General features: G+C 36.5%; 1 protein-coding gene across 2 annotated transcripts in view; it reads left to right on the forward strand.

Moving 5' to 3' along the window:
- NET1 (neuroepithelial cell transforming 1) overlaps positions 1-16,343 on the forward strand; it is a 51,882-nt gene that overhangs the window by 12,686 nt on the left and 22,853 nt on the right. Inside the window, exons 2-4 of one of the 2 annotated variants that reach the window (XM_027121515.1) lie at positions 1,794-1,860; positions 3,107-3,169; positions 6,256-6,315. In XM_027121515.1, the coding sequence (XP_026977316.1) occupies positions 1,794-1,860; positions 3,107-3,169; positions 6,256-6,315 (190 nt within the window). The remainder of the gene's footprint in view (positions 1-1,793; positions 1,861-3,106; positions 3,170-6,255; positions 6,316-16,343) is intronic. The other variant, XM_027121516.1, reaches the window with a different exon arrangement.

Genomic DNA, 16,343 nt, shown 5'->3' on the forward strand with positions numbered 1-16,343 from the left:
CTGGTCTGCTTTTCCTCTCTAACCTTGCTGCTGCCCCTCTGCCCCTTACCATCTGTTGTAAGCAATATTGGAACTGCCTCTTAACTTGTCTTCCTGACCAGTGTGGCCTTCTTCCAATCCAGCCTTCTTCTTTCTTAGAACTCAATTGCTGACAGTTGCCGTACATATTCAAGATCAAGTCCATACTCTTTAAGGATTGTATGTGAGGCCCTTTATTATGATCTAGCCCTTTTTTATTTCTTTTGATACTCAAACATAAGGAACTACTTGCAGTTTCCTGAATATAATTCAGTTCACTCCCCCTTAACATGTACTATTCCCTTTCCCAAAGAGCCTTCCTGGCTCTTGTATGCTTTGCTAATTGCTATTTCTCTTTGATTCAGCTTTAGTATTACTTAAGTATTAATTCTTCTGTGAAGCCATTTTGCTATCCTCTTTCTCCTTGTAGCCATTTTCACTTGTGTTCCTTGTCAAATAAACTTCTGCTTTATATTTAGCTTAGAAAACTATAAAAGTTTTTGTGTTTGATTTAAGCTTCTAAATATTTGTAGAAATAATGGCCATCTGTGGTTTTCTGTAACTTATAGACCCCTTATGAGGGTCAAGGGTGAGAGACAGAATATACAAGTGGACAATGGCCTGACAATGCAGGAAGCTAAGTGCAGTAATTTCTGTAATAATCAGCCCCAGATGGCCAGGACTTGATCAGTAGCTGCCAGCTTCCTTAATTTTTGTCCTTGCTTCCAACTTAAAACCAACTAGAGCAAATCAAATCTGCACCCAGTAAATCACATAGGATGCCCTAGTCCTAGTTAGCCTGCCTACAGCTTCCCCCTGCCAGTCAGGGTACACCAGAAGCCTTCCCTTTTTTCCACTGTAAAGCTTTCTCATTGCTCAGCCTGCCTTTGAGTCTGCCTAAACGCAAGTGATGGTGGCCATCTCCCTTGCCGTAGCAAGCTCTGAATAAATAGCCTTTGCTTTTCTCATAAGTATATAGTTTATAAAATTTATTTCATGTGTTAGCTATGTTTCGTGATTTTCTACATGTTTTATAAACATAGAGGTTTATATTTTATAAAGGTGAAGACAGATTTTTGTCATAAGGATTATTTTGTTTCTTTACATTGAATGACAAGATGACACAGAATAAAAATGTATCACTTACTAGTAAAGGAAAAAATCCTAGTCAAATTTTAATCTTACTTGAGACCTTTGTCTCCTATATAGTTACTCAAAGCTTTTTATTTGGTTTATTAAATCATAATTTTTTAAAAAAAATCAGTACATGGAAGAGATTTAAACATGAAATACAAAATAAATGCATTTAGGTTTTATTATAAGAGTATTCTTTTATTCTTATTTTTAAAATATTAAGCATGAATGCTGAATTTTATCAAGTAATTTTTGCATCATTTACTGGTTTTTATTTAACCTATTAGTGCAGTATATTGTATAAATATATTTCATATTATTGAGCCATGTGTATGTTCCTAGAATAAACTCTGCTTGTTTTGAATTATTTTCTTTAAATACTCTTAATCTGTTCACTAATTTTATAAAGCTCCTTTCATTTTTGTAAAGTTTCTGAAAATGACCAGAACCTATACCCTGATTTTTTACTTTTTGTGGTTTCTTTTTTACATACCCTTCCTCTTATTTCTACAATTGAATGACTAATAAGGCTACTTTGAACAGTTTTGAAACTATGAAAAAGATAGCTTTTTATCTGTCTAGTGCTTTATTTTACTGAAGTTACTCTCAGTGTATTTATTGTTTGAATTTTCTGTTAACAGATATTCCCTTCAGAGAGGTAGCTCCTTCACATTTTTAACACCTGGCCCCCATTGGGACTTCACTTTGGTGAGTAGACACCTAGGTTTTTTATTTCAAGACATTAGTTAATTCCTGGGTTGTGTTTCAGTCTGGTGTACAGCTCAGTTGTCTATACCTCTGAAAACCTTGAAGTACAGAGTTTCTATCACCATCTTTGGCAGCCTAATTTAATTCTTTTCTGCTAACAAACTGAAAGAAATTTTTATTTCAATTAAATATAAAATATATTTTGAAAAGTATCAGATCTATTCATCTTTAACTCTATGCAATTCTTTCTCTCATCCCTACCCGTGTTAAACTTAAGAGACTATATTAATGAAACGTGAGGCTATTTTTATGCACACACTCTAACAGCTTTTTTCTTGGTTGAAAAATATAAAAATGCTTGTAGATAATATATATAATGAATGAATCTTTTATTAGTCATCTTAGTATAGAGGGACTCCATTATTTTTAGAATGAGACTTTACAGAGGCATCTAATCTTGTGCAAAGTGACACCAGAAAATTGGGGGATTTTATAATTAAATATTCATTACTTCACAATACTCATATAAATAAAATATGTACAAATAGAACATGATTCTTATCTCTTCTTATTTGGGGGAAATAGCAAAAACGATTCTGCCTCTAGTTTGCCAAACTTTACGTATGTGCATGTATTGAGGATGTGCCATTTCATTTGTATTCTGTTCTGCTGTATTTAATTTGTTTTTCTGTTGGGGACTCCTGTTCGAGATTTCTGTGAATAATAGCATTTACATACATTAAGTGGTCAGTAAAGCATTCATGGTAAGAGTCTCCTGATTTTAATGCAGTTCCACATTTTCCTTTCAAACTTTTTTCATCTTGGTCCCTTTCCCTTACTAGTTGAAGAACCTAAACTTAAACAGAAAAACTAGTAGAGAAGTGTCTCCAAATTTGATTTTGCAAGACTATCAGCAAAAATATTTTGAGCATTACCCCTGATATATTTATTTATAATTTTTAGGTATGTAGCAACTTTATTAGCTAATATTTCAAAGCTCAGTACTCACTTAGGGTGAGATTAATGATAGTGGACATAAATGTATATTTCAAATAGTCGGGATAATTTCAGTTTGGGGCTGACTTCTAAAATGGATTTGATAAGATTGCCATATCTTTAACTCACATTTTTAAATGTGGTTGATGATGAGCTCATCATCTGTGTATTAAATTTTAGTAAAGCTTATTTTTTAAGGATTAAGAAATACATAAAAATGAAGTTCTAACATTTTCCTCCTGTATTCCAGGAAAGTTACCTTGCATATCGTCTGGGACAGATGCATCTCACTTGGGAAAACACTTGTGTAGAGGTCTCTGTGACAAAAGAAATATCTAACGGTTCATGTATTAAAACTTTTGGAATGTGATTGATTAAGGAATACTAAGAGGGAGATTTATAACTTTTTAAATACATAGTTTAAGAAGGGAAAAGAACAAAAATTAAGCACTCAAGAGGTGAGAAAAAGAACAATAGAGTAAATCAAAGAAAAGAGGAGAAGTAAGAGTGGAAAAAATAAAATCAACACCCAATCATGATAAAATTCTTGGCAAACCAGGGATAGAATAGAACTTCCTTAGCCTGAGACCTACCACAAACAACATACATAATGATAAAATGATAGTGACAGTCCCTTTAAATTTAGAAAAAAGCATGCTGTCATCATATTTATTCAGCATTGTACTAGCGCTCTTAGCCAACACAGTAGGACAGGAAAACAACTGGTACACAAATTAGAAAGGAAGAGACAGTCTGATTTCATTACTTAGAGACAATATGATTGTCTACATAGAATATCCAAGAGAATATTAATAGCAACTATTAGGACTAATAAGAGTTTGAGCAAGGCCATAAAAGTTATAAAAAGAAATCAATAGCACGTATGTATGTTAGTAACAAACAAATGTAATTTTTTAAAATTTATTTATTTATTTTTGGCTGTGTTGGGTCTTCGTTTCTGTGTGAGGGCTTTCTCTAGTTGCGGCAAGCGGGGGCCACTCTTCATAGCGGTGCGTGGGCCTCTCACTATCGCAGCCTCTCTTGTTGCGGAGCACAGGCTCCAGACGCGCAGGCTCAATAGTTGTGGCTCACGGGCCTAGTTGCTCCGCGGCATGTGGGATCTTCCCATACCAGGGCTCAAACCCATGTCCCCTGCATTGGCAGGCAGATTCTCAACCACTGCACCACCAGGGAAGCCCAACAAATGTAATTTTTAAAGATGCTTTTATTGAAATAAAAAAATTTTAAACTAGGAATAAATCTATGAAAAGATGGGTGAGACTTTTATGGGAAAAACTGGAAAGCATTAGTAAAGAACATAGGACACCTAATGAAATGGACAGATATACCATTTCATGCAAGGAAAGGCTCAATAGCATAAAAATGTCCATTCTTCCCAAATTAATTCATAAAGGCAATGCTGTTCTGATAGAAATCTCATTAGAATGTAATAGATCCCAATTCATGCAGAGAAATAGAAGGCCCAGGACCGGGAAAGTAGTGTACCCATCAGGGAGCATTATGACTGAGCGTATAAGCTATTAAGACTCACTCCAAAGGTACAGAAATTACACAGCATTATATGGGTGCAAGTGTAGATAAATAGACCGTTGGAGTGAAATAGAGAACCCAGAAACCGACTTATGAGAACTTATTGTATCATAGGCGTTATGAAAGAATGGTGCTCTCAGCAAATGATGTTAGGGCTGGGGACAGTTGGCCAAATTACCTTATACCACATACATACAAAACTAAATTCTAGATGGGTTGAATATACAAATATGAAAAATGAAACTTTAAAATAGTTAAAAGAAAATACAGTAGAATGTTTTACAATCTGTTAAATTTCTTTATACATATGCCCACACATGTGTAGATTTTATATAAATACATAAGTATGATCCTGTACATGCTTTTTTTCCCTTAGTACAATCTTCTTTTTGCTTGGCAGTTTCCTCCCCCTTTCCTCTCTTCTCCCCATGTAAGTCCTTCCATTCCCCCAGTTCCACGCTAACCCATGTCACCAACATTGTATGTATCCCTCTATATTTTGCTCATATAATTATTCACAAATACACAGCCTCACAGATAAGATACACATAAGCAGGATTTTTGTTTAGTTTGCTTTTCAAAATTAGGATCATATTATTCATACTTTGCTGCATCTTCTGGATATAACCTTAGAATCAATAGAGATTTCTTGAGTTCTGTCACCTCATTTTTTAGTTTTTCCCAGTTCTGATTTATATTGTTCTTTCATGTCTTGTATCATTTTCTTAATGTCTTTTTAGCTAAGTTCGAAATAGTATTTTATAGGTTTGCTCTGCATCTGTGAGCATTTCCTTTTGAGGTGACTTCATTCCCTGTAGGGATGTTATTCTGCCCCTTATTCTCTCTCTTTTTTCTTACAGTTATTTTGTGTAGAATTTGACTTGGGGAATTTTCTGTTCATTTTAATATGAATTTAGTTTTCCTGAACTTTTACAAAGAGGCTTGGTGCAGATAGCTTTTCTAACTTCATAGAGTTCCCTCTTTTGTTGTTTTCATGGGGCTTGCTTCTGAGACTTCCAGGCTCCATATATTTCCCCCACTTCTATCTGGACTTTATCTTTCCTTTTCTCAGTTGCCCCCATCCTGCTCTATGTTGATTCTGCTCTCAACAGTTTCTCCTCAGGGTGGGGCCAGGTCCTGGAAGGGAGCCCTGGCTTGTCAGTTTTGAGAGTTCACAAGAGCTAGGCTGTATCACAAGTAACCTGAAAAGTTATTTTGAGGTTTAAGGGAAGAAACGTTACTTAAGGATTCTTTTTCAGTATTGATTAAGGACCAGAACTTAAAGCTATATACACAGTTTTGTCACTACTGGCACCAGTAGGGCTGAATGAAGGTGATGAATGATAACTGGAAGGTACTCCCGGTACATGCATGTTCATTTTCCACCTGATAAATCCTGCTTCAGGCAACAAATCTTAATTACTTGGGCCATGAGAAAAGGATATTTTTTTCCTAGTGAAATCAACCCCCCCATAGGATAAATAATATGTGTTCCTTTTTTAAGAAATTTGTTATCTTTATATATAAAACATATTTTACTTTTTCTCTAACAAGTATAGACTTGACTTACATAAGAGTTCTGTTCTGAAAAACTTTAGATAAGTAAGTTTTTTAATAGGGTGGAATCACTTCACAGCAAGGGATGATTTAGTCAGAGGGGACTTTTTAGAAAGTATATAGTATGTGCTGGCGATAATTTATGGGCATCCCTCACAAAAATAATTTTCTTATGAATACAGCCTAAGACTTCATTTTTTAAAACTGATTTTTCTAGTTGTATGTGGTCTTTGTTTAATGGACTAACATGCATGCCTTCTATATAAGAATAAAATTTTTTCTTTTTTATAGAAAAGAAAACGAAGAGCAAAAGATGATGATGTCATAAGCCTTAGCAGCCTTGATCTGAAGGTAAGCCTTACTGCTCTGGCAAGGAAAAGCATTTAAGAGTATGCAGATAGCATTTTATTTCTGTGCTGTAAAAATAATGAATGCTGGGGTTTTTGCATTTTGCATTTTTTAAGTGCAAAACTGAATAATATTGGCTGTCACAGATCTCCTCCTTTTTCTGTTCTACTTCTTGGTTAAGAACAAGTAGAAAACCTCCCTCAGAATAATAGTGAACACAAAACTCACATGCCTAAGGAGACCAGGCCTGTAGTCTATGCAGAGAAAGGAGTAGGTGGGGGACTGTGGTGAACTAGAAGGGCACCATGCCTCTCCTCAAGAGAGGTAGCTGCTCCTTTGCTCTAGCCCCCAAACCTAAAAAGCTATGCAAGCCAAACAACTTGTCTACAAGCCAGATGTAGCCCAGGGGTTTCCAATGTGTCTATGATAAACTAAAACCCAGTGCAAACTTAAAAATAATTATTTTTAATAATTGTAATAATTATTTTTAATTATTTAATTATGTAAATAATTATATTTAATAATGTATTGTAAATCAGTTATACTCAAATAAAAATTTTTAAAAAGAATAAGAAAAATGTAATAATATTTTTAAAAACTGCCCCCCCCAAATAATCCTCTTCTGTAAAATTGTAGTTAAGTCCAAAACTCTGGCATCTTTGAAATTACTTATTTCATTTTTGTCAGTTGGCAAGTTTTACAGAACCATCTTGGTTTTAAGGAACCTTTTTAAAAAGATTGTTATGGAAAAGTTATACATTTTTAAAGTAAGATTTTAAAAAAATGTTTGACATCACGTTTAATGATGGCAGCTGCTGCTTTTTATTTTCTTTTTTAAAGGTTGGAAAAAAATTTTTTTTTAAGATTTAATTTTTTATTTATTTTTGGCTCTGTTGGGTTTTCGTTGCTGCACACAGGCTTTCTCTAGTTGTGGTGAGCAGGGGGCTACTCTTCATTGTGGTGCACAGGCTTCTCCTTGCGGTGGCTTCTCTTGTTGCGGAGCACAGGTTCTAGGTGCACAGGCTTCAGTAGTCATGGCACGCGGGCTCAGTAGTTGTGGCGCACAGGCTTAGTTGCTCCATGGCATGTGGGATCTTCCCATACCGCGGATCGAACCTGGGTCCCCTGCATTGGCAGGCAGATTCTTATCCACTGCACCACCAGGGAAGTCCCTGCTTCTTTTTAAAGACAAGGTATTTTCTAAAAATTAAATTTTTATAGGTCTGCCCATCAACATTTTAGCAAATCTGGCAATCCAGATTTTGTGGGTATGTGTACATGTCTTTATAGAAGAATTATGTGTTTTAAGTGTTAGGCTGTTTGCAAAACAGTTTTAGTTACATTTTTTAAATCTTGTTTTCAAAGAAAGAAAAAGGTGTGAATGGCAACCCTGAGTATTTTTAGGTATGCTTCAAATGAAATCATATGCAGAAATAAGAGTTTGCCACAATAAAATCCATGGTCAGATCTACTTAAAGACAATCCTCCTTTTTTTCACCCCAGCTTCAGCAATAATTAATATACCATCAGATCAGTCTCATATCATCTATCCACTCACCTACCTTCCCCTGGATTATTTTGAAGCAAATCCTAGACATTGTATTATTTCATCTGTATCATCAGATTCAGTGTTCTCACTTTCCTTGATTGTCTTAAACATGTTTTGTTTTGTTTTTGTTCATTTTATCTGTTTGAATTGTAATTCATGTAAGGTCCATACAGGGGGATTGATTATATCTCTTTAGTATCTTTTGATATATAGGTTTCCTCTCTAGCTCTTTGTTTTCTTGCAAATTTTTGTTGTTGTTGAGGGAACCATGTCTTTTTTCCTGGGGAGCTTTCCACAGCCTGAAAAGTTGTGACTGCATCCCCATGGTATCATTTCCTGTGTTCCTCTTTTCTCTGTATTTCTGATAAATTGGTAGTTAGATCTAGAGAATGTTTGGGGCTATTATGTACTTCCCTCAGAAGGTATGTAATGTCTTTTTGTGATGTTCCCAACATTAATTATCATTGCCTAGATCCATTTATTCATTGGAGGTTGCAAAGGGGTTATATTGTGCCTTTATCAGTCCTTTGTTTATTAACTGGAATACTTCTGTAAAGAGAAAATTCCCCTCATCAGCCTTGGTTACTCAAAGGTACTGATTTATAATAAAGGTAGGACAAGTGTTTGATTCCTTTCCTTTATCAGTTTTCAAAAATAATGAGTTTTATTCATTAAAATGCTCTAAAAGTAACTAATGATTTTTCTTTTTAATATTATTATGAACTTATGGATATGAACACATTTTTTGTGTTTTGATCCATTTTAGTTATTACTCTTACTATGCTCAAATTTTCCCATCTTCGGTCTCTGGGTGCTGCCTCAGGAGGGCTCCTATGTCCTTTTCCCCCAGCTTTATTAAGATATAATTGATATATAACATTGTATAAATTTAAGGTGTACAACGTTTTGATTCCCTATGTCCTTTTGACATGACCCTCACCTTATATCTAGAGGCTAAATGGCCTCCTTTTCTTCCTGGATGACAGGTTATTCCAAGCCAACTTGTACATTTCTTTTTTTCCTGCTCCATACCTGGAATCGGTCATTTCTAAAAGCCCTGATTTTAGAGGCTAAAATCTGGGCATTTTGAACACTTGTTGCTACCAGTTGATCATTGTTTTTAGGCCTTTTTAATGGACAGAGCTAAAAATATATATATACTTTTTAAGATAAAATAAATTATGAGTTTATACTGATATTTTAAATTCAGTGCTAAAGGATCTTTTACTTAATCTCATTAATCTTACTGTCTAGATCTCTTTCACCTGCACCGAAAATCTGGTTTCTGTGGGACACTGACATAATTACTCACTTGATTTACCCTTGGTTCAAAGACAAATCTACATTATTACAAATTACTACCACATTACTACAAATGATAAAATTACTGAAAAAATTTTGTTTCACATTTTTTGTTTTTTATATATAGGTTATAGTGAGGATATATAAATTTTATGTTTTAAAATTATTGAACTAGTTCTCTTCTATGTGTAGTTATGCCAACTCACTTTATTTGCAATTTTTAAGAATACTGCTTTTTAAATTTAATTTTTCTTATAACCATGTAACAAAATTGTGTAGAATTTCAAAGTCAGTTCTACAAGATTCTTGTTTCTATCCCTGGCTCTTCTACCCTACTTCTTTCTTCTATACAAAATGTTTTTTTTTTCCTTTTATTAATTTCATGGTTTATCCTTCCACTTTTTAAAATTATAAGTAATTGCATATGTTGTATATCTCACTTTCTTGGATAAACAATAGCATGTTATCTTTCCTTATGTGTTCTGTTTTATTCTCTCCTTTTTGTTTTACTTGTATGTTTTAGCTTTGTTATATCTTTCAGTGTTTAGGAAGATTCATGTATTTGTTCTATTGGTTATCTTTCTATGATGCCTTCACTTCTCTCTTTTTGTCTATTGTAGATTTGTTCATTCCTGTGAGCATTGTTTTAATTAACTAGCACCTCTTCTCCCTCCTCTCCTCTCCTCTCCTCTGACTGAAGTAATCTCTCTTTATTCTAAGTTAATATATTTAAAGTAATAAGTGCTTATTTTACTTTTCATGTACACTCATCATTCTCCATTTTTAAAAAAATAGTTTTGCTGTTATCTCCAGGGTCAGCACATTCAGCCATTATAAACTATGCTGTGTACCCTGATAACCACCATTTAGACTTAGTTCTACAGGTAAGTATATATTTAATGATCAGCACCAGTCCTTATATCTATACCTTTTTAGGTTTTTGGTTTTCTGAAGCTCATTCTTTAGCACAAGGGTCAGCAAACTGTGGCCCACAAGCCATATCTGACCTGCCCATTTATTTACATATTGTTTATGGCTGCTTTTAAAAACACTACAGTGGCAGAAGTTGAATAGTTGTGACAGAGACCATGTGACCTGCAAAGGCTAAAATATTTACTGTTTTTTTTTTACAGAAAAAGTTTGCTGACCCCTGCTCTAGAGTTGAGTAAATTCAGAGGAAGTGTTCATGGGAGCAGTATTCCCTGAGTTATTGAATGTTCATATCAGTTTGTTTGCAGCCTTTATACTTGAAGGTTAGTTTGGATGAATATGAAATCTAAGGCTCATATTTTCTTTCCTTGAATATATTAAATATTTTACTCCATTGTTTTCTGGTATAAAGTGCCACTGTTGAAAAGTTATAATAATATAGTTTCAAGTCATCTTTTGTTTTAGGAGCATTTTTTCTTGAATTATAGTTTTTGGTATTTTTTCTATTGTTTTTGCCTCTCCTCCCTGCCCTTTATACTTAGGTTGGGTCTTCTTTTTGTATCTTTTTATCACTTTCTTTCAAAACATTTTTTTGTCTTTTTTATTTTTAAATTCATCTTCCTTTTTTACCTTCTTTTTCTCTCAATGCATTAGTCATTGTTTTTTTTTCATTCTGAAATAATTTTATTTTTAATTCTTTCCTTCTATCACTTCATTTCAAATCCTCCTTTCTCCACTTACCTAATTTCTGAACTTTATGTTCTTTCATAGCTTCTATAATTTTCATTTATTTTAGGCTATAAAGACATTATTCTACTCCACATTTTGTTTTCTTATAGTAGTTTTAAATGGGTTTCATGATTCTTTTATGAAGTACATTAAGTTTTCCTTTCCTGTATTTTTAGGTGAGAGGAGTGGGCCATGGTAGCCTGTTTTCAGCTTCATGACTCTAGAGCCCCTCTTGTGTTGTTTTCACAAGTGATTTTTAAAAGTATGGCCTCTTTGTCTTGTTTATGGTTTCCTTTGCTGTGCAAAAGCTTTTAAGTTTAATTAAGTCCCATTTGTTTGTTTTTATTTCTGTTACTCTAGGAGGTGGGTCAAAAAAGATCTTGCTGTGGTTTATGTCAAAGACCATTTTTCCTCTAAGAGTTTTACAGTTTCTGGTCTTACAGTTAAGTCTTTAATCCATTTGGAGTTTATTTTTGAGTATGGTGTTAGGTAGTGTTCTAATTTCATTCTTGTACATGTAGCTGTCCAGTTTTCCCAGCACCACTTATTGAAGAGGCTGTCTTTTCTCCATTGTATGTTCTTGCCTCCTTTGTCCTTAGAAAACTAAAAATAGAACTACCATATGACAAGCAATCCCACTACTGAGAATATACCCTGAGAAAACCATAATTCAAAAAGAGACATGTACCACATGTTCATTGCAGCACTATTTACAATAGCCAGGACATGGAACCAACTTAAATGTCCATCGACAGATAAATGGATAAAGAAGATGTGGCACATATATACAGTGGAATATTACTCAGCCATAAAAAGAAACGAAATTGAGTTATTTGTAGTGAGGTGGATGGACTTGAGTCTGTCATACAGAGTGAAGTAAGTCAGAAAGAGAAAAACAAATACCGTATGCTAACGCATATATATGGAATCTAAAAAACAAAATGGTACTGATGAACCTAGTTGCAGGGCAGGAATAAAGAGGTAGACATAGAGAATGGACTTGAGGACATGGGGTGGGCGGGGGCAAAGCTGGAATGAAGTGAGGGTAGCATGGACATATATACACTACCGAATGTAAAATAGTTGGCTGATGGGAAGCAGCAGCATTAGCACAGGGAGATCGGCTCCATGCTTTGCGATGACGTAGAGGGGTGGGATAGGGAGGATAGGAGGGAGGCTCAAGAGGGAGGGGATATGGGGACATGTATATGCATATGGCTGATTTGCTTTGTTGTGCAACAGAAACTAACACAGTATTGTGAAGCAACTATACTCCCATAAAGATCTATTAAAAAAAAAGTATGGGGCTTTTCCCTGGTGGTGCAGTGGTTGAGAGTCCACCTGCCGATGCAGGAGACACGGGTTCGTGCCCCAGTCCGGGAAGATCCCACATGCCACGGAGCGGCTGGGCCCGTGAGCCATGGCTGCTGAGCCAGCGCGTCTGAAGCCTGTGCTCTGCAATGGGAGAGGCCACAACAGTGAGAGGCCCGCATACCAAAAAAAAAAAAAAAAAGTATGGCCTCATGTTTTCTGAAATCGTTCGTTTCTGCTCCCTTTCTCTTTTATCTGGACTGTTTCTTGTCTTTGCTTCTGTTAACCTGTTCTGCTCAATTTGGATCCTACTCCTAGAAATTTTTCTCAGTGCAGTGTTAGTTTCAAGAGTTTCTGTGGCCCAGACTGCTCCAGCACCAATAAACCTTGTTACTTGGGAGTGCTCTTGCCCATGGCATGAGGCTTTGGTCCTTGGAATCCTTCCCAGTTTAGACCACTGTTCGCAGTGCACCACTGTGGGGGTTCCCCTATTCTTGGGGCCATCAGACAAGCCCAGTTGCCTTCCCTTTGCTTCTCTGTGCACAAATGCTGAAACCATGTGGGTCTCATAGCTGTTCAGTTTGCCTCCATCTGACCAACAAAAGGTGTGGGGGGAAGCACTCTCATTTTTGGTGTTTATTGGGTTTTCTGTTTTGCTATGGTAGTCGCTCTATCTGCCTTTTCTTTTTCTTTAAAGAGTGAAGACCTGTCAAAGATTAGTGTATTAATGTATTGATGAGTAAGCCAACAGAATGGTAAAGCTGGTCAAAGAGCTATAGGAAACACTGAAGTATTCTAATAACTGAAATAAGGAATGGTGGAGTACAATTGCTAAATTTGATACAAAATAGATTAATAGCCTCATCTACATGTCTGCCTACCAAATATATTTACATTGCTATCAGTCCCTACAGAGTTAACATCTACCCTTACAGAGTTGTAACAAAAAAACCTTAATAGCAAATAGTGAATCAAGCAAAAGGTACACAGCCCTAGAAAATGAGATAATCTAATGAAAAAGCATTCGGGCATCCTTTTTGTCTGGTTTCAAGTTTTGGTATTTTCTGCCTCATTCTTTCCTTAATTTTATTGCCTTTCTAATTCTGATTTATGTCCCTTCATAGCTAATTTTGGAATATTATAGTTTTTGTGAGTATGTTTTTCTACCATGCCTTTATTTTTTTGGCTGCGTTGTGTCTTCGTTGCTGTGCGTGGGCTTTCTCTAGTTGCAGTGAGCAGGGGCCACTCCTCGTTGCAACACATAGGCTTCTCACTGCGGTGGCTTCTCTTGTTGCGGAGCACAGGCTCTAGGCGCGCAGGCTTCAGTAGTTGTGGCACGCGGGCTTCAGTAGTTGTGGCTCATGGGCTCTAGAGCACAGGCTCAGTAGTTGTGGCGCACTGGCTTAGTTGCTCTGCAGCATGTGGGATCTTCCTGGCCCAGGGCTCGAACCTGTGTCCCCTGCATTGGTAGGTGGATTCTTAACCACTGCGCCACCAGGGAAGCCCCAATGCCTTTATTTTTTGTAGGGATGTTTTTTCCCCTATATCTTTTTTTAATATAAAAACTTTGTATTGGATTTGATTATGATTCTTTTTCTTGGTCATTGTTATGTGAAAATAGTTTTAGAAAGAAGGAATGAGTCAGCAGAGCTTCATGACTCTAAAATTTCCTCTTCTGTTAGGACTCTGTGCTTTCACTGCCAAGGGCCCAGGTTCAATCCCTGGTTGGGGAACTGAGATCCCACGAGCTGCACTGTGTGGCTAAAAAAAAGAAAGAAATGATAAATATATAGATATACTTTCTGAGTTCTCCAGGACCTGTTTTTCTCCTCAACTTTTATCTGAACTTTTTCTTTCCTGTATCTGTCAGCTCTACTCTACTGTGTTTGTATTTGAAATCTTCCCAGAACCTGCTCCATGTGTAGGGCTTTGTCCTTTGAGTGAGCTTTGAAAGTCCATTACGCTCAGGTGTTCCAGTCACAAACTCCTTACTGTCACCCTTGAGTATATAAAACTCTTTCCAGTTGCAGTTGCTATTCTCAGAATGGCTTGCCTCACTCTGCAGTGAGGAGCTGTTAATAGTTTTGGGGATTCTTCTCTACTCAGATTTGGCAGATGTTTTGTTATTTTTCTCTGCTTTCTCATCCGATACCATATAGGTCTTAGAGTTGTTGTTAGTTTATCCATGTTAACGTGTATTTTTGGATTCATGGAGATGTATATCTTGTTACAGAGTGCTGTGCATATTGACTTTGGGTTTTGGTTTTGCTGTACTTGCTCTACATGTCCTTATGGAAGGATTTGGAAAAATTGTAAAACTGTACCACTGCCACCACCTTATTCCCAGAATTCTGCCTCATGTTATTTTGTTCCCAGTGTGGTGAAAGGCAAATTCAGCATTCTTCTAAACCTAATGTAATTTTAGCAGATTTTATTGACATTGAATTTACTGGAATTATTTGAATTACTATAATTTTTAGGGTAGATATTATATTATGAACTAATACTCACCAACTAGGCAAATGGGCTTTCTCTAGTTGCGGTGAGCAGGGGCTACTCTTCGTTGCAGTACGCAGGCTTCTTATTGCAGTGTCTTCTCTTGTTGCGGAGCACAGGCTTTAGGCACGTGGGCTTCAGTAGTTGCAGCATGCAGGCTCAGTAGTTGTGGCTCACGGGCTCTAGAGTGCAGGCTCAGTAGTTGTGGCGCAAGGGCTTAGTTGCTCCACGGCCTGTGGGATCTTCCCAGACCAGGGCTCGAACCCGTGTCCCCTGCATTGGCAGGTGGATTCTTAACCACTACACCTCCAGGGAAGCCCTCTTTTTTTTTTTTTTTAAATTCCACAAACATTCATGGAGCACCCACAATGTTCCAAGCACCATACTGGACCTTAGAGATAAGATTATATACAAACAGGAAACAAGAACCTCTGACAAAATCATGCCTGCATAGATTACAATAGACTGTGCAGAAGTACCAGTTGGTATTAGAAGGAGGAATGAGAGTAATAGAAGATATTTTGCAGGTCTTGGTTTGGAGTTGGGTTGTTATGAAAGCAAATGTGAACTTAGGAAGACCAACCCAGATAGAGAAGGGGCATCTACAAATACCAGGAATTAAAATCAGTTATATTAATATAATGATGAACAAATGATTTGGAAAGAGTCAAAGAAATATAGGAGAACGAAGAAATGAAGTACAGAAGGTTAATTGGCCACTTAGTTGAAGGCTATAAATGATAGGCTGAAGAATTTATTGATCTCACATGAAAATCAACAGAAACAACATTCTGGATTCTTGAAATGATTTTCTGAAGTATAGTCTTTCCATCTGTATAGAAAGTATGGGTTAGTAATGGTCTGGTATAGGTTAGTAATGGTCTGGTATAGTCTAGAGGCCTTGAATTGGAGTAATGGCTGTGGAAATGAAAACAGCATTCCTAAGGTTCCATCTTTATCAATCTTTTCTTCTTAGTTTCCTTCTCGGAGAACCCATTCAGTCAGTAGATGCTGCTGTCTAAAACTGATGACTCCTAGTCTGGATCCTTAAGCCAGATCACAGTCCTAATGTTCAGAACTTTTTATCCAATTGCTTCTAGGGGTTTGTAACTGGCCTCCCTGCCTATAGCCTCTTTATGGTTCCATATTGATCTTTCTTCACAACTTGGTCTTTTTAGTACCTTGCTTGAGTTCTTTCAGAAGCTGTTTATTGCTTTAAAGATAAAAATCAGATCTTTCACTTAACATATAAACCCCTTTATGATGAGTTTCCCTACTCCATCGCTCCAGAATTTTTCGTATCATAATTCCTATTCCCTTTCCTTTGCACATCCTCATTCCCTTTCTTTACCTGGCTTATGCCTCTTTATCCGCTATTCAGGCATTATCTCCAGGAGCCCTTCCCAGAGTCTTACCTCTCTTTGTGTATTTCATGCCCCCACCCGCCTAGGGTGGCTACTTCTCCTATATGCCCCTTGGTAGGGAGAATTGAATGGGGAAGGAGCAAGTTAGGATTCCATGAGGAGGAAAGAAGTTAGCAATGAAGTTCACAGTAGCATTAAGCTGTATATATACCTTGAAAATAATGACCAGCCAAAACAGAGGTGCTCGACCCTGCCAGCAGGTCAGAGTCACCTGGAAGCTTTTAGGGGAAGAAATGTGCTGCTGGGCCTTATCCCAGACTATGTGAAAGTGGGGTGATGGTGTAAGGAAT

Source organism: Aethalodelphis obliquidens, unplaced genomic scaffold (genome assembly GCF_003676395.1).
Source record: "Aethalodelphis obliquidens isolate GAN/ISIS:26980383/991018 unplaced genomic scaffold, ASM367639v1 scaffold23, whole genome shotgun sequence".
Classification (NCBI taxonomy): domain Eukaryota; kingdom Metazoa; phylum Chordata; class Mammalia; order Artiodactyla; family Delphinidae; genus Aethalodelphis; species Aethalodelphis obliquidens.